This window comes from Eschrichtius robustus, chromosome X (assembly GCF_028021215.1).
Source record: "Eschrichtius robustus isolate mEscRob2 chromosome X, mEscRob2.pri, whole genome shotgun sequence".
In the NCBI taxonomy this organism is placed as follows: domain Eukaryota; kingdom Metazoa; phylum Chordata; class Mammalia; order Artiodactyla; family Eschrichtiidae; genus Eschrichtius; species Eschrichtius robustus.
Genome location: NC_090845.1, coordinates 104512035 through 104533714, shown reverse-complemented (window position 1 = coordinate 104533714; position 21680 = coordinate 104512035). Strand labels below are relative to the sequence as shown.

The following is a 21680-nucleotide window of genomic DNA, read 5'->3' as shown; positions in this document are numbered from 1 at the left end:
AGATCCTTTTTGACCCACCTCCTAGAGAAATGGAAATAAAAACAAAAATAAACAAATGGGACCTAATGAAGCTTAAAAGCTTTTGCACAGCAAAGGAAACCATAACCAAGACCACAAGACAACCCTCAGAATGGGAGAAAATATTTGCAAATGAAGAAACTGACAAAGGACTAATCTCCAAAATTCACAAGCAGCTCATGTAGCTCAATATCAAAAAAACAAACAACCCAATCCAAAAATGGGCAGAAGACCTAAATAGGCATTTCTCCAAAGAAGATATACAGATTGCCAACAAACACATGAAAGGATGCTCAACATCACTAATCATTAGAGAAATGCAAATCCAAACTACAGTGAGGTATCACCTCACACCAGTCAGAATGGCCATCATCAAAAAATCTACAAACAATAAATGCTGGAGAGGGTGTGAAGAAAAGGGAACCCTTTTTCACTGTTGATGGGAATGTAAATTGATACAGCCACTATGGAGAACAGTATGGAGGTTCCTTAAAAAACTAAAAATAGAACTACCATATGACCCAGCAATCCCACTACTGGGCATATACCCTGAGAAAACCATAATGCAAAAAGTGTCATGTACCACAATGTTCATTGCAGCTCTATTTACAATAGCCAGGACATGGAAGCAACCTAAGTGTCCATCGACAGATGAATGGATAAAGAAGATGTGACACATATATACAATGGAATATTACTCAGCCATAGAAAGGAATGAAATTGAGTTATTTGTAGTGAGGTGGATGGACCCAGAGTCTGTCATACAGAGTGAAATAAGGCAGAAAGAGAAAAACAAATACCGTATGCTAACACATATATATGGAATCTAAAAATAAAAAAAAAAATGGTTCTGAAGAACCTAGGGGAAGGACAGGAATCAAGATGCAGACGTAGAGAATGGACTTGAGGACACGGGGAGGGGGAAGGGTAAGCTGGGACGAAGTGAGAGAGTGGCATGGACATATATACACTACCAAATGTAAAACAGATAGCTAGTGGGAAGCAGCCGCATAGCACAGGGAGATCAGCTTGGTGCTCTGTGACCACCTAGAGGGGTGGGATAGGGAGGGTGGGAGGGAGACGCAAGAGGGAAGAGATATGGGGATATATGTATATGTATAACTGATTCACTTTGTTATAAAGCAGAAACTAACACACCATTGTAAAGCAATTATACTCCAATAAAGATGTTAAAAAAAAAACAAAAAAAACAAAACCACATACAAGTTCTGAGATTGCATGACTTCTCAAATTTTAGACAAGTATAAGTTCTTCCTTGGTATACAAAAATCAAACAAAGCCAATACAACGTGAAAGCAGTTAAAACTGCTAAACTGTCTCTCTGAAATAATGCCTATACAAATTTACTTATAATACATCTCCATTTTAACTTTATTCACTTATAAGACACATGAAAGTAGGCATTTACTTACCTTTAATACCTTCCCAAAAGTCATTACGATCTCTCCTCACTGAAGTAAACTTGCTTAAGTCATGGTAAGTACTCCAGATATAAACATACTTATCTTCTGAGCCACTAACGAGGTAACTAAAATCATGGCTACATTTAGGGAAGAAGGAAAAAAAAAAATCAAAGTTGTGGTTTTTTTTAGGTTTCCCTCTACCAGAGCTTCCCAGTTTGAGACACCTAAGAAAATAGCCAAGAGAACTTGTTGAAATACAGACTCCTAGTCTCACTCCAGAGGTTCTGAACGTGTAGGTTTGACATGGGTGGCCAGCGGCATTAGTATTTTCACTGAAGCTCTAGGTAACTCCTGCTGGGTTAACCCACACTGGGATGAGTGCCTACTTAAGAGATAAAAGAGAGAAGCAGAATACTTTACCAATTAAATTACTGGGTAATTCAAGAAGAAAGGAGAACTGGTAAGAAAAGAGCTGAAATAAGGAGGGCTATAAAGGAAGAAAAGGTAGGTATTTCAGGAGAGCCTGCAGATCCCAAATTAACAGTTCAAATAATAATGATATGCAAAGGTGTAAGTACAGGACACTGTACTTTAGGGTCTCGAGATGCTTTATTAGCTTCTGTACCTAAAAGGATCAAGACCATGGGTGGGGTGGGGTGGGGTGGGCGGTGGTGGGGTAAATCTCCTCTTAGAAAGCATACATGAAAGTACAAAAGCACAAATTCTGGAGCTGGGTCTTCTAATCCTGGTTCTGCAACTACCAGTGTGACTTTAGGCAAATTACTTAATTTTCTGAGTGTTGGTTTCTTCATCTGCAGAGTAGGGGCAATTCAAACTCTATCAAACACCTGGATAATGTAAGTATGACAGATAATATGAGACACCAGTTGTAAAACTGCAAAGTAACTAACAACACCATATAAACATAAGCCATAGATCAATGGAAAAATGGGAGTAGGGGAGAAATGTTCTGATCTCTTTTGGGAATTCCTCATTGCCAATTTACCTGAAACTTGCTTTGATCTGGCTGCTGCTGTTCACATAACCCTTATACTTCATGGACAGTGACAAATCTCTAAGATCATATAGTCTGATTCTGGAGTCATTTGAAGTTACCAGTATCTAAAAACAAATCAAAGGAAAAGTTAAAAATACCATCTTTTAATCTGTGCTAAGGTACAACCAAAAAAGGGTGTTAGACACATACAGAATATATCTCAAAACTAGAAAGAGCAATATGCCATAGGAAAGGAAATATATTCTTAGCTAAGATATGAAGAACTTACTTTCAGGAGTCTATATATAGTGTGGAGACAGATGGTTTTGAATACCTAGTACCTTATTTTCTCCAGGTAAAGGCTCAATGCCAGTAATTTTTCTTCCAACCTTGTTGCGCCCTCTGGTAGATCGGACATGTATCTGTGTGTGGTATTTCAAATGCTAAAAAAAAAAAATCACAATTTAAAAAGATCAGAATTAGAAAGAAACTCAAAGATCATCTGAGGCAACTCACAGACAAACATGGTATTATTTGTCCCAATTTACAGATAAGGCAGTTAAAGCCCAGAGAGGATACACCAACTTATTCCAAACCACAAAAGTATCTAAGTATTCAAGTATGTAATTTATACAAGACAGTCATTTACCTCTGTATCATAGAAAATACACCTGCCATCATATGTCCCAATCACTGCATATTTGCCATTCTGACAGAAATTTGCAGCTGTGATCAATTTTGTTTGACCATCTACTTCATTCCACAAAGCCACTTTTTTGTCAGGTATGTTCCAAAGGCGGAGCTTTCCATCCAATGACCCACTTAGAAAATACCTGTCATCCTAAAAATGTGACGAAAGAGGAAGCTTTCATTTTATCACATGAAGAAAAACTCATTAGCAAATCAACACATTAAGTCTATTAGAAATAATGTTAACATATATAGATTTCATTTTAAAAGTATTAAAGTAAGCATTATTTCAGTCACTAAAAATAACAACAATTAGAAACCTCAGTATTCATTTTGGAGAAATGACATTCTAATCACTTTATCATATCCTTAAACTGCTTTTCCCAAGGTATAGAAGTTAATAGATAATGTGTTTGAGTATATATTGTGTAGGAGAAGGGTCCTGTGGTCAAATAAGTTTGAGAAATTCTTAGTTACAGAAAGTTAAACAGGATTCTCAGTTAACACGCACTCTGAATCTTTAACGGGCGACTTTTTTTGGGGTCAGGTAGGGACATCTAGCAGGGCTAGTAATTCAAGGAACATACTTTGGGAAACACTATCCTATAATGGTACATTTGCCCATACCCTCCTTAGGATACATGTAACAGATGGATAAAAGAGTAACTAATGCCAGTTAGCCCACAGAACCAGTCAATTTTTGGAACTCTGACACCCTGTCAGCAGAGAATTGCTTCACTATTTAAATTCTCAATCTCAAACCAGGGGTTCTCAGCTGGGGGCAACCTGGCCCCACAGGAGACATCTAGCAATGTCTAGAGACAGTTTTGATTGTCACAATTTAGAGGGTGGGGCGCTACTGACATCTAGTGGGTAGAGGCCAGGAATGCTGCTAAACAGCCTACAATGCACAGGACAGCCTTTCCTCTCTCTACGAAAAAGAATTATCCAACCCCAAATGCCGTTAGTGCCAAGGTTTAGAAACCCTGTTCTAAACTAAACCAGGCCTACCATGAAGCTGCTCTAATTTTTGGTAACATAAGAATTAAAAAGAAAACAAAATAATTGGGATGCCAAAACAAGAAACAGATTTTCTTCTCCACTCAAGATTATTATTCTTATCCACTTCTCAAGCCCGTCAAGGATAACCTTCATAGAATAGGCATTTTTATGGCTATGGTACAGTAGGCTCAACTCAATGTCTACCAGCAGAAGTGCTGAACAAATAAAAATACTTCATCTTGGTCTTACAATTCAGAATTTTATTTACATACATATATACACATGTATATATGTGTGTGTATCTTCATTTTGCTATTTCTTTTATAACTCTGCTTCCTTTCTTCTAGGTAACATTATTTGATAGAGTCATATTTCCTAGGAAAATGTCAACACCACCCCATTCTTCCCTAGCCTCTCTCATAAATTCTCCAGGTCAGTAGAATTTTTAGAAATAAGGCTTTTCAGTTTCCAAAATAAAACGAAATAAAAGTATAGGAAAATTATTGACTAAACAGAAACCTTAATAACAAAGTACTACACATAGATAACTATTACCACCTAATACCCCTCTCTTTCCATCTTGATACATTATAGTTAAAATAGAGGTGGGGGGATTTTGCTCACAGGTGCTGACAGGGGTAAAATCTATCCTTTTGTTGCACCCTTAGGTGACAGGATGGGGGTATTATTTAGAAAGAAGCCTCGAAAGCTTGATGGTCAAAACTGATACAGTATTAACACAGATTAAGCATTTTTAATTTTCAAAAGTTCTTAATAAAATCTTCTCTAAGGGTTCAGAATTATTACTGCCTATGTTATAAGCCTGCCCAGGGAGGGAAATTATATTGAGAGAAAAAAGTCATTCTTCTCTCTTAATTTGGGGAAGGAGAGAAAGAAATGTCAATATAATTGAAAGGTTGCATTAAAAAGACAATGGGCACTAAACACATAGAGATGAGGACATGATTGGAAATGTAATCATACACAAATGTAGTGGAGGGAAAGTCAACGAGGGTCAGCTCAAGCCCTCCACTTATTTCAACCTAGCTAGTGAAGCAGCTCCAACACATGACATCCCTTGTGCTTACAGCTGCAAAGAAGTAAAACTACTCTAGCCTCATGCATTTGGTGGCTCTATCCTATAAGGGCATAAGATAGGTCTGGAGTCCATGACAGTAGATTTTTCTCCTTTAGTTGAAATCATATGAAATTCTTTCTAGAGGAAAGATATTAAAGGATTTTCTACATTGAAAATGAGTATGAAGGGATCTCAAGATTAACAATGTTTTCAGACCCGAAATAGGAATTCAGTCTAATTTGTAATGAATTTTGGTCTTTGCCTCTTTCAACCTTTTCCTCTTTGTCTCTTCCCTTCCTGACCCTCCTACAACTATTCCTGCCTATATGCTTCCCTTTCTCATTTATTTACCTGCCGTCTTTTCTTCTTCCACTGTCTCCAACCTCTCTCCTCTTTAATAGGATAGTTTATTTCTTTATTTATACCCTGCAGGTCTTATTAAAGATTTGGAATGACTTTTCACTGTCATATTTAGACTATAATATTTCCAGCTCTTCTAATGAAGATTAGCACAATATTTATTTCCTTTCTTATTTTTAAAGCAGAATGAAACACTAAATTAAGTTGCTCTTAACTATGTGGATACTAATAATTTTTTTCCTGTAGTCCAATTACCCTCCAGAGAAACCTGGTTCCCTCACCTTCCTCGTAGTATAACAAAAAAACATGTAAATACTTACTCTTGGATGGAAAGCTATGGCAGTGACAAAATCTATATGCTGAAAACAGCAAAGGCATTCTCTTCTGGAAATGTGCCATAACCTGACTGTTTTATCCATTGAAGAAGAAAGCAGAAAGTAGTTCTATGGAGAAATTGACATTGATTATTTTATCACCATATGAAAAAAAATACTTACACCATAAAAGTGAACTTTTAGTTTTAGGTATCTCAATAGTTTTGTCATTACTATTGTTATACGCAGCATCAGAAAGCACAAAGATATCCAATTCACTTGGACAATTCCATTTTTTTCCAAATAGTTAAATGCCATATTTCTTTGATTCTAAGACTTTTTCACATTACCTATTCTGAAATGAGGATGAATCTTATGACTTCTGTTGAAAGAAATCTGCCAGATGCCAACAGAGGACTAAGGTGTGCCTTGGCTGTTGGAGCCTGCATATACTATAAGTTAGCTATGAATGTAAGGCATCTATTCATTTGATCGTCACTTCAGTTATTTTCACATTGATAACACTGGTGAATTTTAACTCACATGAATTCCCTGTCACTTAAAATGCCTTCAAAAAGATTATCCTATAACGCAGCATGGAAATGAAAAGTTATTGTGCACCAGTCACACCTTAGGCAAGAAAATTAGAGAGTAGAAACTGTCAAATGTCTCAGAATAGATCATAGAATTTTCAAAGCTAGAAGAGGGTAGTGTAACTGATTTAGGCATTATGATGGCCCATCACCCAGAAACCAAACATCTATCTGTCAAAAATTTCCAGCTGGATACATAAGGGGATAGGATTCCCAGGTGCTCGGCCCTGCCGGGCGCCAGGGCACGAGACCAGATTTTGTAGGTCACTCCCTCTTGCAAGAACACCGGAATCACAACTAACTGCTGAACAATCATCGACAGGAAGACGCTGGAACTCACCAAAAAAGATACCCAACATCCAAAGACAAAGGAGAAGTCACAGTGAGACGGTAGGAGGGGTGCAATCACAATAAAATCAAATCCCATAACTGCTGGGTGGGTGACTCACAAACTGGAGAACTCTTATACCACAGAAGTCCACCCACCGGAGTGAAGGTTCTGAGCCCCACGTCAGGCTTCCAAACCTGGGGGTCCGGCAATGGGAGGAGGATTTCCTAGAGAATCAGACTTTGAAAGCTAGTGGGATTTGATTGCAGGACTTTGACAGGACTGGGACAAACAGAGACTCCACTCTTGGAGGGCACATACAAAATACTGTGCACGTCAGGACCCAGGGGAAGGAGTAGTGACCCCATAGGAGACTGAACCAGACCTACCTGCTAGTGTTGGAGGGTCACCTGAAAAGGCAGGGGGTGGCTGTGTCTCACCGTGAGGACAAGGACACTGGCAGCAGAAGTTCTGGGAAGTCCTCCTTGGCGTGAGCCCTCCCAGAGTCTGCCATTAGCCCCACCAAAGACCCCGGGTAGGCTCCAGTGTTGTGTCGCCTCAGGCCAAACAACCAACAGGGAGGGAACCCAGCCCCACCCATCAGCAGACAAGTGGATAAAAGTTTTACTGAGCTCTGCCCACCAGAGCAACAGCCAGCTCTACCCACCACCAGTCCCTCCCATCAGGAAACTTGCACAAGCCTCTCAGATAACCTCATCCATCAGAGGGCAGACAGCAGAAGCAAGAAGAATTACAATCCTGTAGCCTGTGGAACAAAAACCACATTCACAGAAAGTAGACAAGATGAAAAGGCAGAGGGCTATGTACCAGATGAAGGAACAAGATAAAACCCCAGAAAAACAACTAAATGAACTGGAGACAGGCAACCTTCCAGAAAAAGAATTCAGAATAATGATAGTGAAGATGATCCAGGACCTCAGAAAAAGAATGGAGGCAAAGATCAAGAAGATACAAGAAATGTTTAACAAAGACCTAGAAGAATTAAAGAACAAACAAACAGACATGAACAATAAAATAACTGAAATAAAACATACACTAGAAGGAATCAATAGCAGAATAACTGAGGCAGAAGAACGGATAAGTGACCTGGAAGACAGAATGGTGGAATTCACTGCTGCGGAAAAGAACAAAGAAAAAAGAATGAAAAGAAATGAAGACAGCCTAAGAGACCTCTGGGACAACATTAAACACAACAACATTTGCATTATAGGGGTCCCAGAAGGAGAAGAGAGAGAGAAAGGACCCAAGAAAATATTCGAAGAGATTATAGTCAAAAACTTCCCTAACATGGGAAAGGAAATAGCCACCCAAGTCCAGGAAGCGCAGAGAGTCCCATACAGGATAAACCCAAGGAGAAACACGCCAAGACACATAGTAATCAACTTGGCAAAAATTAAAGACAAAGAAAAATTATTGAAAGCAGCAAGGGAAAAACAACAAATAACATACAAGGGAACTCCCATAAGGTTAACAGCTGATTTCTCAGCAGAAACTCTACAAGCCAGAAGGGAGTGGCATGATATACTTAAAGTGATGAAAGGGAAGAACCTACAACCAAGATTACTCTACCCGGCAAGGATCTCATTCAGACTCGATGGAGAAATCAAAAGCTTTACAGATAAGCAAAAGCTAAGAGAATTCAGCACCACCAAATCAGCTCTACAACAAATGCTAAAGGAACTTCTCTAAGTGGGAAACACAAGAGAAGAAAAGGACCTACAAAAACAAACCCAAAACAATTAAGAAAATGGTCATAGGAACATACATATCGATAATCACCTTAAACGTGAATGGATTAAATGCTCCAACCAACCAAAAGACACAGGCTCGCTGAATGGATACAAAAACAAGACCCATATATATGCTGTCTACAAGAGACCCACTTCAGACCTAGGGACACATACAGACTGAAAGTGAGGGGATGGAAAAAGATATTCCATGCAAATGGAAATCAAAAGAAAGCTGGAGTAGCAATACTCACATCAGATAAAATAGACTTTAAAATAAAGAATGTTACAAAAGACAAGGAAGGACACTACATAATGATCAGGGGATCAATCCAAGAAGAGGGTATAACAATTATAAATATACATGCACCCAACATAGGAGCACGTCAACACATAAGGCAACTGCTAACAGCTATAAAAGAGGAAATCGACAGTAACACAATAATAGTGGGGGACTTTTAACACCTCACTTAAACCAATGGACAGATCATTCAAACATTCCATCCAAAAACAGCAGATTACACTTTCTTCTCAAGTGTGCACAGAACATTCTCCAGGATTGATCACATCGTGGGTCACAAATCAAGCCTCACTAAATTTAAGAAAACTGAAATCATATCAAGCATCTTTTCTGACCACAATGATATGAGACTAGAAATCAATTACAGGGAAAAAAGCGTAAAAAAGACAAACACATGGAGGCTAAACAACACGTTACTAAATAACCAAGAGATCACTGAAGAAATCAAAGAGGAAATCAAAAAATACCTAGAGACAAATGACAATGAAAACACAACGATCCAAAACCTATGGGATGCAGCAAAAGCAGTTCTAAGAGGGAAGTTTATAGCAATACAATCCTACCTCAAGAAACAACAAACATCTCAAATAAACAATCTAACCTTACACCTAAACGAACTAGAGAAAGAAGAACAGACAAAACCCAAAGTTAGTAGAAGGAAAGAAATCATAAAGATCAGAGCAGAAATAGATGAAATAGAAACGAAGAAAACAATAGCAAAGATCAATAAAAAGAGAAGCTGGTTCTTTGAGAAGATAAACAAAATTGATAAACCATTAGCCAGACTCATCAAGAAAGAGGGAGAGGACTCAAATCATTAAAATTAGAAATGAAAAAGGAGAAGTTTCAACAGACACCGCAGAAATACAAAGCATCCTAAGAGACTACTACAACCAACTCTATGCCAATAAAATGGACAACCTGGAAGAAATGGACAAATTCTTAGAAAGGTATAACCTTCCAAGACTGAACCAGGAAGAAATAGAAAATATGAACAGACCAATCACAAGTAATGAAATGGAAACTGTGATTAAAACTCTGCCAACAAACAAAAGTCCAGGACCAGATGGCTTCACAGGTGAATTCTATCAAACATTTAGAGAAGAGCTAACACCCATCCTTCTCAAACTCTTCCAAAAAGTTGCAGAGGAAGGAACACTCCCAAACTCATTCTATGAGGCCACCATCACCCTGATACCAAAACCAGACAAAGATACTACAAAAAAAGAAAATTACAGACCAATATCACTGATGAATATAGATGCAAAAATCCTCAACAAAATACTAGCAAACAGAATCCAACAACACATTAAAAGGATCATACACCATGACCAAGTGGGATTTATCCCAGGGATGCAAGGATTCTTCAATATACGCAAACCAATCAATGTGATACACCATATTAACAAACTGAAGAAGAAAAACCATATGATCATCTCAATAGATGCAGAAAAAGCTTTTGACAAAATTCAACACCCATTTATGATAAAAACTCTCCAGAAAGTGGGCATAGAGGGAACCTACCTCAACATAATAATGGCCATATACGATAAACCCACAGGAAACATCATTCTCAATGGTGAAAAACTGAAAGCATTTCCTCTAAGATCGGGAACAAGACAAGGATGTCCACTCTCACCACTATTATTCAACATAGTTTTGGAAGTCCTAGCCACGGCAGTCAGAGAAGAAAAAGAAATAAAAGGAATACAAATTGGAAAAGAAGAAGTAAAACTGTCACTGTTTGCAGATGACATGATACTATACATAGAGAATCCTAAAGACTCTACCAGAAAACTACTAGAGCTAAACAATGAATTTGGTAAAGTAGCAGGATACAAAATTAACGCACAGAAATCTCTTGCATTCCTATACACTAATGATGAGAAATCTGAAAGAGAAATTAAGGAAACACTCCCATTTACCACTGCAACAAAAAGAATAAAATACCTAGGAATAAACCTACCTAGGGAGACAAAAGACCTGTATGAAGAAAACTGTAAGACACTGATGAAAGAAATTAAAGATGTTACCAACAGATGGAGAGATATACCATGTTCTTGCATTGGAAGAATCAATATTGTGAAAATGACTATACTACCCAAAGCAATCTACAGATTCAGTGCAATCCCTATCAAACTACCAATGGCATTTTTCACAGAACTAGAACAAAAAATTTCACCATTTGTGTGGAAACACAAAAGACCCCAAATAGCCAAAGCAATCTTGAGATAGAAAACGGAGCTGGAGGAATCAGGCTCCCTGACTTCAGACTATACTACAAAGCTACAGTCATCAAGACAGTATGGTATTGGCACAAAAAAAGAAACATAGATCAATGGAACAGGATAGAAAGCCCAGATAGAAACCCACGCACATATGGTCACCTTACTTTTGATAAAGGAGGCAAAAATATACAATGGAGAAAAGACAGCCTCTTCAATAAGTGGTGCTGGGAAAACTGGACAGCTACATGTAAAAGAATGAAATTAGAACACTCCCTAACACCATACACAAAAATAAACTCAAAATGGATTAAAGACCTAAATGTAAGGCCAGACACTATAAAACTCTTAGAGGAAAACATAGGAAGAACACTCTTTGACAGAAATCACAGCACGATCTTTTTTGATCCACCTCCTAGAGAAATGAAAATAAAAACTAAACTAAACAAATGGGACCTAATGAAACTTAAAAGATTTTGCACATCAAAGGAAAGTACAAGCAAGACGAATAGACAACCCTCAGAATGGGAGAAAATATTTGCAAACGAATCAACGGACAAAGGATTAATCTCCAAAATATATAAACAGTTCATGCAGCTCAATATTAAAAAAACAAACAACCCAATCCAAAGATACATACTTATTAAATAAATGAAATTAAATAGCTTTCTTGAACCAAGCATGATCTTACAAGTCAAAAAAATTAGATTCAGATCTAAGTTCTACCCATAACTAGTTTTGTGATCTTGGATGGGTCAGAGGCCCAGTCTCTAATCCACAGTATGGAATATCAACTACCTCACAGCACTGTTATTTTCAGTATTAACAAGGTAATTCTTATTACGTGGCACAAAATAAGTCTTCAACAAACAGAAAACCCACTATAAACATCAACTGTGCTAGATACTGAAGAGAAACAACAGTGAAGTAAGAGCTGATCCCTACTCTTGAGGTGCTTAGAATCTTGTTGCCAATAAGACGTAGAAATGTACATAGATAAACAGTTAAGTAAAAAAGAAAGTTTAAGAAAAGAGCACACAGACAGATGAAGGCCTTAAGAACAAAAACTGAGGTTTCCTGGAGAAGAAATTCTGCCTTAAGACTCCAGCATGAATGTACAACAAGGTGACTAGAGTTAACAACGCTGCATTATATACTTGCAAGTCGCTAAGAGAGTAGATCTGAAATGTTCTCACCACAAAAAAAAGGTAACTATTTATGGTGACGAATGTGTTAATTACGCTTATTGTAGTAATCATTTCCCAATATGTAAGTATATCAAATCATCACTGTGTACACCTTAAACTTACACAATGTTTTAATTACATCTCGATAAAGCTGGGGAAAAAACCCCAAAAAACTTCAGTGTGACTCTGGCTGAGTTTTCAATGCCTGCCTTACAAATTTCAAATTTGCCTGCCCCAACAACTGTGTGAGCCAATTCCTTAAAATAAACCTCCTATGTACGTATTTCCTCTTGGTTCTGTTACTCTGGAGAACACTGACTGATACAGTGATCGATGGAGAATTAATATCTTCAGTTGGTGTTACATTTCACAAAAAATATTGGTTTGCTTTAAGAAAGTAAAATGAGTGCAGGGTTCCCAATTAGGTGCTTTGTACTTCTTATTCTAGATGAATACGATTATCAGATTAAGGACACTTTAAATTTCCATCTTCCGACAACTCAGATTTCACACAGGGTGGGGAGAGAGTACAAAGATACAACTGGGGCTCAATTCAAAACCAGACTACCAGGTGAGGCCCAAGCTTGTTCCAGGAGTTTAGAGAAAAACGTTATGAAATGCACCCATAACATCTAAACAAATATGATAGGAACATAATTCATAAATGGAGTGATTCAAAGCTGGAGCTCAGGGAAAGGCTGACTTGCCAATATATACCAGTGATATCTTCTTGATATAGTTAAAATATATGGGCATCACTGGTATCCTTGCTAGTATTTTGCTAACTCAGATGACTTTTCTCAATTTAAAGCTTTTAAATATTACTTTCCCCCACAAATTCTTAATATATTTTAGATTTTGATTACTGACAAATTTTAATACAAAGAAAGTGTAAGGAATCATGCAAAAATTCCAAAAACTGCTTCATGCTTCAAACACCTTAAATAAAATTTAAAATATCTCTTAAAAATTTTGCAAACTTCTAAGATATTTGATTGGTGGCAAAATAGCCCCTCTACTTTTAAATTTTGCTCTCAGGAAAAAAAAATTACAAAATGAAGACTTACCATTTATCTGCAGAATATAATTATTAAACCTAAATTAATAATTTCATGAATGTAGCAGATTATCCCCAAAACAGTCTTGATTAGATAGGTCAGACTTCACCTTTGTAGCTGAAGTCATATCCATTTTGCTGAGGATAGTTACTTTGTAAAACTATTTTATAAAAGAAGCAAATACAAGTATATAGACAGATCCAGATAGAAGCTGTTAAGTAATATAAACATTTTCTTATTAGCCTAATCTGACGTTTCTCTTTTTTAACTTTGATTAATTTGTAACTCCCACAAAGTATATACAAACATTCAAACACCTGACTGTGACAATCATACAAATAAAACATTTGTTTTTATCCTAAAATAGTTACATAGAATACAAAATTCAAATAAGAATTTCTTACTTTAGGACTTCTATGGTGGCGCAGTGGTTAAGAATCCACCTGCCAATGCAGGGGACATGTGTTCGATCCCTGGTCCGGGAAGATCCCACATGCCACGGAGCAACTAAGCCCGTGTGCCAAAACTACTAAGCCCACATGCTGCAACTACTGAAGCCTGTGCGCCTAGAGCCTGTGCTCCACAACAAGAGTGGCCCCTGCTCGCCGCAACTAGAGAAAGCCCGTGCACAGAAACGAAGACCCAACGCAGCCAAAAAAAAAGAATTTCTTACTTTAGACCATGAAAGATCAAGGAGATCAGCAGTATGTCCTTTATATTTGCAAAACGGCCGTTGTCGAAATGGTGCATTTTTATCATCTGGGTCTTCATCAGCTCCACTGCATACCTATTTAGACATGAAAACAAATGTTAAAACTAGAAAAACAAAAGCTTCATACTCTTCCCACCCCATTTGTTCTCTCATCATTTTATATGATGTCTGATTGAAATCTTGATCCACTAAAAGCTGACTCCCCTTTATGTTGAACCTACTACTTATTACTTCCTCACCTCCTTGTCCTAATAAACCAGGATCATCCCTGAAGACATCGTGCTATCACAATCTTTCCCTCCCTAACAGAGACCCCACTTTGTCCTTTTTTGAGCATCTCTTCCTTTAGGAGAGGTGGGAGCCAGCACCAGGGGGTGATCACGATTGGTCTAAGCTAATTAAGATGAGCTCACTCCCCTTTCCAGTGATGACTGGCTTAGGCATGGGCATATGCTATAATTTTCATCAAACAGACATGAAGGCAAGTCCATCTGGGGGATGAGGTGATAGGGGAGGCTTCTAGAAAGATTTCCTCACTCTTAAAAGGGGGTATACTAAAGGGACCTTCCTCTTTCCTGCCTCTGAACATTGTTGTCTGCATGTGACACCTAAGACAGTAGTAGTCATCTTACTACCATGAGGGGACCAAGCCCAGGAGAACAATAGATAAAGAACAGCAAAGCAAGAGGATGGAAGGACCTCGTGTTCCTGATGACACTACTGAGCTGCTGAATTAACCAACCCTAGAGCCGCCTTACCTCCAGACTGGCTTCCTCATTGTTAAGCCATTTTCAGTTGGATTTCTGTTATTTGAAGTCAAAAGCATCCTGACAGGTAGAGGTAGGTAGAAAATAATGCCATACATGTGTGCCGTGCATTTAGTTTACAACATGCTTTTGTATTCATTACCTGAATAAATCCTAACGACTCTGTGAGGTAGGTATTACCATTATGAGGATGAAGAAATTAAGAAAAAAAACTGAGAATCAAAGAGGTCAAAATAACATATTAAAAGTCACGCAGCCACCTGTAAACAGCAGAACCAAAGCAAAGGTACAAGTCATCTAACTGTAAGTCCAGAGGTTGTTCCTCAAATGTTTTAGAGGATGTCACTTGAGCAAAAATACGGAATGTTAGCTAAGCCTTGCATATTTAGGGAAGGGTAGGTAGGATGATGAGGATGGAGAAAAACGTATATGGAGATAAAGCAGGGGATTAGGGTAGAAAGGTACTTTGAGACCAGATCATAAAGAGCCTTGGATTTGTGGCTTAAAAATTCAGACATTCTAAGGTGATGGAGAGCCAACACAGGTTTCTGAAAAGGAAAAATAACACAGTCTGACTGGGGCTTTAGGAAGAGAATGCTGGGCAATAATGTAAAAGATGGTTTGGAAAGAGAGTCGGGGCAGGAAAAGCAGTCAGTAAGTTTAAGTAAGAATAACGAGGGCTTAAATAGGACAGTAGCCATGGGGATAGATAAAAACTACCACTGCTATCTGTTAACAACTTTACGGTTTATAAAAACATCTTCACATTCACTGTGGAGGTAGACCAGCAACACAGATGCCCTGACCCTTTGCCAAACACTCCTAATCCTAGACGATTACAGGTACTTCCCCTAATTTTACTGCTAGATTAGTGAGCACTGCTGGAAGACAAAACTAAACAGGCTTCTTGCCCTGTTACATAAAATTCAACTTTTTGTTTAATAATCATTTTCATTTCATTAACTCCTCAGCATATTTCCCCTAGCTGTGATCCCAGATCTTTTTTTTCCTCCTTAATCATCCATTTTCTTTTCATTGTACTCCACATATTTTCAAAATACTTAAATAATGTATTTTTGATTATAAAGTAATATACATGCTCAGTATAGACAATTCAGAAAACACAGAAAGTAGAAAAACTAAAATTAAAACCACCTATAATCTGCTAAAATTTTGGCCATCTTCAATCTTTCATTTTTTAAAAACATAATTGAAATCACATTGTACACATGATTCAGTATCTTCCTTTTTATTTTACATGAGCACTTTCTGTATTTCACTCTTTGGAAACGTTTACTAGCTGCATATGGATGCACTATAATTTAATCATTTCCAATTTGTTGGTAATTTAGACATTTCCAATTTTTTGCTAAATAGCAATTCAACAAACATCCTGGAGCGTGAACCTTTATCCCTATTTTATTATTTGTTTATCCTAATAGAAGGGTCAAAAGGCTTAAACCATAGACTTTTATAGTATCTTCTGTTGTTTGTCTTAATAAAATCAGGTAAGTTTATTAAAGAAAATTTTAGAAATACAGAGAAGTATAAAGAATAAAATAAAAAAATGAGCTAAAACCCTACCAGCTAGTGATAACTAGTTATAATTTAGTGTATTTCTTTAAAATTTTAAAATCTATAAATATCTATAGATATCTTTAGTCAAGATTAGGATATTATATCTATTTTTTCATTCTATTTTCACTTTACAATTTATTTAGAATATTTTAAATGTCATCAAGTAGTCTTTGAAAAGAATTTAAGGACTGCATAGTATTATACTGTATGGATTATACCATAGTTTTTATTTTCCAACTATTAAAAATTCAGTTTGTTTAAATTTTAGCTACTGTGAGAACATTAATATGAAAATCCTCTTACATCTTCGGGCATACATGATCATTTCTTTATGATAGATTTTTAAAGGGAGAATTACCAAGTGAAATGTTATATATTTTATCTATATCTATATCTCTCTGAATAGATATCTATATGTAGAGAGATATTTATATCTCTATGTAAATATAATGTATATATAAAACTTTATTATGAACATTTCAAATATACATAGAAGTAGACAGTATAATGAACCCCATGCATCCATCACCTGTTTTAATGATTATCAACATTTTATTCACCTTGTTTTTTCAATCCTCCCACTTTTATGTATTTGCTTATTTTTGCTGGAGCAGTTAAAGCAAAATCTAAACATCATTCATTTTATCTGTAAATATTCTATATGTATCTCTAACTAGTAATCTTTTAAATTTAACTACCATTACATTATCATACCTAAAAAAATACCATCTGTATCATCAAATATCAAATCCATATCCAAATATCCAGATTATCTAAAAATGTCACTTAAAGTTGGATTGCTTTGAAAACTTGTAAGCCTTTTGATATTTATTAACACTTACTATATACCAGATATGGTATGTTACTTGAAATACCAAAATAAATATTTCTTATCTGCTTATAATCTATTCTCAGTATTTAAAAGCCAGAATAAAATATGTCAGATTATCATTCTCTGTTCAAAAACCCTCCATTGGCTTCTTTCTCAGAGCAAAAGCCAAAGTCCTTGCAGTGGCCTACACCTTATGACTGGCCCATCTACACCTCCGTGACTTCATTTTCTACTACTCATCTCCTTGCTCACTGGCTCCAGCTACCCAGGCCTCAGTGCTATTTCCTGAACATACCAGGACTCCTGCCTTATCACAGTTTCACTCGCCTCCACCTGGAATGTTCTTCTCCTCCAGATAACCAGATGATCCCTCTCTCACCTCCTTCAGATTCTCCTCAAATGACAACTTCTCAGTGAAGCTTTGCTTGTCCACCATATTTACCTCCTGTCACCCCGCTTTATCTGCTTTATTTTTCTCCACGAAATTTATCACCTTCTAATATATTACAAAATTTACTTGTTTTGTTTCTGTCTCCCACCACTAGAATAAGCTTCATAACAATAGATTTTTTTTTGTTTCTTCTGTTCACTACTATATCCCCAACTCTTAGAACAATGATAAATACACAGTAGACACTCAATAAATATTTGTGGACTAAATGAAGACATAGTGCCAGACCTACAGATGCCAACTAGCGGAGCATAATGGTTAAGGGCATAAGCTCTAAAGACAGATCAGAGCTGGGTTCTAATTCTGTTGCTGTATCTACCAACTGTGTGAAACTGGTGTGTTGCTCAATATCTCTAAGCATTTTCTTCATCTGTAAAATAGGGTTCTTAATAGTACTTCACAACACTACCAGGGTTGTTGTGAGGTGAAGTAAGACATAAAATGTACTTAGCAAAGTACATGGCACATAGTAAGGGCTCATAAAATGTTAGCTGTTGTTACATAAATTGATATAGTATACAGTAAGTGCTTTTAACAGAACTATGGGCAAAGTACCATGGGAACAGTGAGGGAGCATATGAATAAATTACTAGGTGAAGCAAGGAATGCTTCAGTGAGGGGATGAGTCTTAAATGAATTTGCCAGGCAAAGGGGAACTGCATATGTATTGTTAAGTACATGGAATCAACAAAGGGTCTGACATTTTTGTTGGGGCATGAACAACCAAGTGGCTCAGAACATAAGGTCTGAGAGAGGGAAGGGTGGGAAATAACAATGAGAGCTGAGGTCAGGCTGATCTCTGAAAGACTGAGTCATCTAAGGAATTTAGACTTAATTCTATAGGAAAAAAGAGAGCCAAAAGGAGTGCTTAAAACAGGAGAGTAACATGATGAGACTTGTTTTACAGGAAAGTAATTCTGCTGGCATAATTTTATCCATAATTCTGTGGATAAAAGACTGGAATCTGGGAGAACAGCTATAGTGGTCCAAGTAAGAGATAAAGGCCTGGATTGTAACAGTGGAAATGAAAGAAATGGCCAGATTCCAAAGACATTTCTGAGACCAAGCGGGCAGGATCTGGTAAATGAGCAGACACTGAAGGGAGAGGAGAGAGTGAAAAGTGATCACAGTTTCTAACTCAGGAGATGGTATGGGTGTTAAATAATGAACTGCTATCAAGTATGCATACCATCAAAGGAGTGGTTTTCTCAGGAAAATGATACTTAATTCTGTTTTGGGCATATATTATCGGGTTGGCCAGAAGGTTCGTTTGGTTTTTCCCATAAGATGGCTCTAGTAGCACTTAGTTGTCTTTAACTTCATTTGAAACAATTTTATTAGATTGTATGTGACAGCTGTCATATCAGCGTGCATTTAAAAAAAGACTTATCAAAATTGGTGAATTTTTGTGTAGCCATTTTAATATTGAAGATGGAAGAAAAAAAGCAACGTTTTTGGCATATTATGTTTTATTATTTCAAGAAAGGTGAAAACACGACCGAAACGCAAAAAAGGATTTGTGCAGTGTATGGAGAAGGTGCTGTGACTGATCGAACGTGTCAAGAGTGGTTTGCGAAGTTTTGTGCTAGAGATTTCTCGCTGGTCGATGCTCCAAGGTTGGCTAGACCAGTTGAAGTTGATAGCGATGAAATTGAGACATTTATTGAGAACAATCAATGTTATACCACGTGGGAGATAGCTGACATACTCAAAATATCCAAATCAAGCGTTGAAAATCATTTGCACCAGTTTGATTATGTTCATCGCTTTGATGTTTGGGTTCCACGTAAGTTAAGCGGAAAAAAAATTCTTGACAGTATTTCTGCATGCAATTCTCTACTTAAACGTAATGAAAACGTTCTGTTTTTAAAACAAATTGTGACAGGAGATGAAAAGTGGATACTGTACAATAATGTGGAATGGAAGAGATCGTGGGGCAAGCGAAATGAACCACCACCAACCACACCAAAGGCCGGTCTTCATCCAAACAAGGTGATGTTATGTATATGGTGGGATTGGAAGGGAGTCCTCTATTATGAGCTCCTTCCAGAAAACCAAACGATTAATTCCAACAAGTACTGCTCCCAATCAGACCAACTGAAAGCAGCACTCGACGAAAAGAGTCCAGAATTAGTCAACAGAAAATGCATAATCTTCCATCAGGATAACGCAAGACTGTATGTTTCTTTGATGACCAGGCAAAAACTGTTAGGGCTTGGCTGGGAAGTTCTGATTCATCCACCATATTCACCAGACATTGTGCCTTTGGATTTCCATTTATTTAGGTCTTTACAAAATTCTGTTAAAGGAAAAAATTTCAATTCCCTGGAAGACTGTAAAAGGCACCTGGACCAGTTCTTTGCTCAAAAAGATAAAAAGTTTTGGGAAGACGGAATTATGAAGTTGCCTGAAAAATGGCAGAAGGTAGTGGAACAAAAGGGTGAATACGTTGTTCAATAAAGTCCTTGGTAAAAATGAAAAATGTGTCTTTTATTTTTACTTAAAAACTGAAGGCACTTTTTGGCCAATGCAATATCATTGTTGATGTCTGTCTTCTCCCATGCATTGCTCGTTGGTATGAATTATCCATTGCATCTTTATATTTTCAGTGCCTAACACACTGTCGACGTTTAAAAATTGCTTGTTGATTGAACCAAATCTAAATCAGTGCATATTTTTAATAAATACCACATATGTACAATTTCATAAAAACTCCCTCTCATTCCCTTACAGTTAAGTCCTTTCATCCATTTTAGACTCTAATGATTTTGAAGGGGATCAGAATATGTCACCCCCAAATATGCCCCTTTGCCTAAGGATTATTTTGAGCTGAAGGCAACTAAGAGGAAACAGACACAAGAAAAAGTCTCTGCCCTCCCCCTTTCTACCTGAAAGCAGAGCATAAAATGCCCTTTGTGAAGGTGTCTCCCCCTCACCTCTCCCTTACCAGGAAGAGGAGAATCAATCTTATCTGCCTAAACAGAACCTTACTAAATTACCCTTATCTTCCATTAGTTTCCCCCAGTAGATTTACCTTCCCACAATTTACCGCCCCTAAAAGCCTAAACTTCTTTTTCTTTATCTTGTCACTTTTCCACAAATTTCTTGCTCTTTGTTAAAATGATATATAAGTGCCTAGGTCTAACAGCTTCTTTGGGTCTTCACTATTCCTCTAGGAAGGCCTCCATATGCATACGTAATAAACCGTTTCTCCTCTTAATCTGTCTTTTGTTAGGTTATTTCGTAGTTCCCAGCCACAGAACCTAAGAGGGTAGAGGAAATTTTTTTCCTCCCCTACAATCTACTCTCGAAAATTCTAAGCAGAAGTTAAATGTTGTAACACCCATATTGATATTCCACTAATCAAGTGCACCAAACAGATTTATCCAAGAAAAACATTAATTTTTAGGTAGATAGCATATTTACAACTTCCAGTGTCAAGAAGAAATGTTACAAGTCTGTAGCATAATGGAGCAAACTAAATACGCCGCTCTTCCTTACATTTACTGAGCTACTTTTGGAAATCAATAGAAACAGAGAGCATAAGAGCCAGAATTCTAGGCTTGGCATGACCAACGAGTAGGTGAGTGATCTTGGGTGCATCACTTTGTATGCCCAACTGTACAATAGGTACTTTTATGTATTCTATTTTACATGGATGCTAAGAAGGCAAGAGTAAAAACGTATCAAAAGAGATAAATATAAGATATCACTATCATTAGAAAAAAGAAAAAAAGAACACACATATCAGGGAAATAAACTCCACTGTGCTTACTGTGCCTCACTGCAGCGAGTACTAAGTTAAAGACAAAGGCATATGAAACAGAGGCTTCTTTTAACTGTCCCCATATAGAATGACAGAAGTGAAAGGAACCCCAAAGTATCTTTTCCTGAAAACAATAGATATAAATGATACTCAACTACTCCAGAAAAAAGGCTCAGTACTCCAGGGGCTCAGTACTTTTTGGGTCAAAGAACTACTACGCTCATTTTTTTTTTTTTTTTTTTGGCCACACC

The 21680-nt window shown here is 37.1% G+C and overlaps 1 protein-coding gene across 1 annotated transcript in view; it reads right to left on the bottom strand.

Annotated features, from left to right (window-relative positions):
- Positions 1-21680, bottom strand: part of WDR44 (WD repeat domain 44) — an 81798-nt gene that overhangs the window by 6783 nt on the left and 53335 nt on the right. The window contains exons 13-18 of the mRNA XM_068533586.1: positions 13997-14110; positions 5890-6012; positions 3089-3280; positions 2781-2882; positions 2449-2564; positions 1452-1579 (exon numbers count right to left, since the gene is read on the bottom strand). Coding sequence (XP_068389687.1) covers positions 1452-1579; positions 2449-2564; positions 2781-2882; positions 3089-3280; positions 5890-6012; positions 13997-14110 — 775 coding nt within the window. The remainder of the gene's footprint in view (positions 1-1451; positions 1580-2448; positions 2565-2780; positions 2883-3088; positions 3281-5889; positions 6013-13996; positions 14111-21680) is intronic.